General features: G+C 43.8%; 1 protein-coding gene across 1 annotated transcript; it reads left to right on the top strand.

Annotated features, from left to right (window-relative positions):
* Positions 1-6: 6 nt before the first annotated feature.
* LOC109827638 (probable membrane-associated kinase regulator 2) lies at positions 7-974 on the top strand. Its single transcript, XM_020394650.1, has 2 exons — positions 7-695; positions 797-974. Exons 1-2 carry the CDS (start codon positions 194-196, stop codon positions 853-855), a joined length of 561 nt encoding a protein of 186 aa, XP_020250239.1. The 5' UTR covers positions 7-193; the 3' UTR covers positions 856-974.
* The last annotated feature ends 867 nt before the right edge of the window (positions 975-1,841 follow it).

The raw sequence follows: 1,841 nt of genomic DNA, 5'->3' as shown, positions 1-1,841 counted from the left end.
CTCCGCCTCCGTCTCCGCCTCCGCCTCCGCCTCCGGATCTGACGAAAACGAACTCTCCGGCGAAAAACTCCGACTCGACTATCCAAGCGACGATCTCTTCTTCAGAGGCCACTCATCGCTTCTCTTCACTCCGAGCACGAAACCTCTTCTCCCTTCGTCGATCCTCAAACCCGCCGCCAGGTTTCGAGTCTTCATGCTCCGGTTCAAGAAATCGAAGTCGCTTCATCTCGATTCCCCTCAATCCTCACCAAACCACAATAAAAAGTTCCCAGTGAAATTTAAGCTGGATGAAGTCCCCATCGTCTCTCTCTTCACTAAAGAAAACAGCTCTTCTAGAAGCTCAACCCGATCCTCTAAGCTCTACGCTGAAGAATCGATTCAGTCGCCGGCGCCGACCTCCGATGAGAAAAAGAACCCGAAGGATGTGATCCACAGGTACCTCAACAAGATCAAACCGCTGTACGATCGCGCGTCGAAGCGGAACAGCGCTAAGCCTCGGTTCTCCGGTGATCCGCCGAAGAGCGCGCATTCTTCGGGCTTGAGGATCGTTTCGAGGAGGCTGAGGAAGAGTAGATCGGCGTCGGCGTCGGTGGCCGCGGTCAGGTCACCTCCGAGGCGGCGGGAGGAGTCGGTGATTGTGGAGGAGGATGGGATCCAGAGCGCCATCGCTCACTGCAAGCGCTCCTTCAGTTCGGGTAACGTCACCGGATTCGGATCAGATTACCCCGTCGCTGTAGTTAATTAGAAATTAATTATTTCTTTATGATATTAATGAACGTGTTTTGTTTTTGTGCAGGTTGTGATTTGGGTCTGGTGCGGTCGAGGAGCGATCCCGGCACCGAGCGATGTGATTAATCGAGGAGAAACTACGTAGAAGCGGGAAAAGCTGTTCTTTTTTTTTTCTTCTTCTTTTGATCACGAGACCTGTAATTAAACCCATCATTTCGCAAATATTATATTCTGTTATCTCTCAATTCTCAATATTCTTAATCTCGATTAAAGATGTAGAGGACTAATCAAAGATAAGACAAGGGTTCAGACGCCTCGGAGACGCTGCTGTCTTTTGATTATTTTAATTGAAACGCGGTCATGATTTCATAAACAGGGGTGACATCTGCTTTCTTCGGCCACCGAGCACTAAATCCGCTAGCTTTTCTAGGGAGAAAGCAGAGACAAAGACCAGAGCAGTAAAAGCTTTGACGGAGAAAAGAGGGGGAGCTCTTCCCTTTTCTTTTCCCTCTTTTTTCTCTCATCTTTTTGCCCTTTTCTTAATTTTTACATTTTTGTAACCCTTCCTTCTCCGAGTGTAGTTAGACGGTAGGCGATGCGGTTTGTCTGCTGCTGGTTTTGGATCTCTGGATTTTTGTACGCAGACGCAAAGCAATGCGTTTTCCGTAAATAAAAGGTGGTTTTAACGTGGGTTGAATTGCAAAAAAGTATCATAAAAGTTTTCATTTTGATAATTAAATACGACAAGTTACATCATTTTAATACAAAATAAAACTCCATAAAGTTTTTAAAAATCTATATGTTACCATCACCAGTCATGCAAATCGATAAATTTTCATGATCGATGGTAGCAATGTACAAATTTTATAAACTTTGTGGTATTTTATTGTACCAAAATGTAACTTACCGGAATGAATTGTCAAAATGGAAAAACTTTATGATATTGTTATGCAATTTAGCGTTTAAATTGAGTATAGACGTTGTAATTTAAATTTTTTTTGATTATGGTGGGTTGTTGTGTTGATGATTGAGATGATGATGTCTGTTCGGGGGGATTGTAATAGAGAAGTGAGTTAAAACTTTTGAGTAGGTTCTCTTGTGGGATTGGATTT

The sequence above is a fragment of the Asparagus officinalis genome, unplaced genomic scaffold (genome assembly GCF_001876935.1).
Source record: "Asparagus officinalis unplaced genomic scaffold, Aspof.V1 AsparagusV1_Un331, whole genome shotgun sequence".
In the NCBI taxonomy this organism is placed as follows: Eukaryota; Viridiplantae; Streptophyta; class Magnoliopsida; order Asparagales; family Asparagaceae; genus Asparagus; species Asparagus officinalis.
Note: the sequence above shows the minus strand (reverse complement) of the source record. Positions and strands in the feature narration are given on the sequence as shown.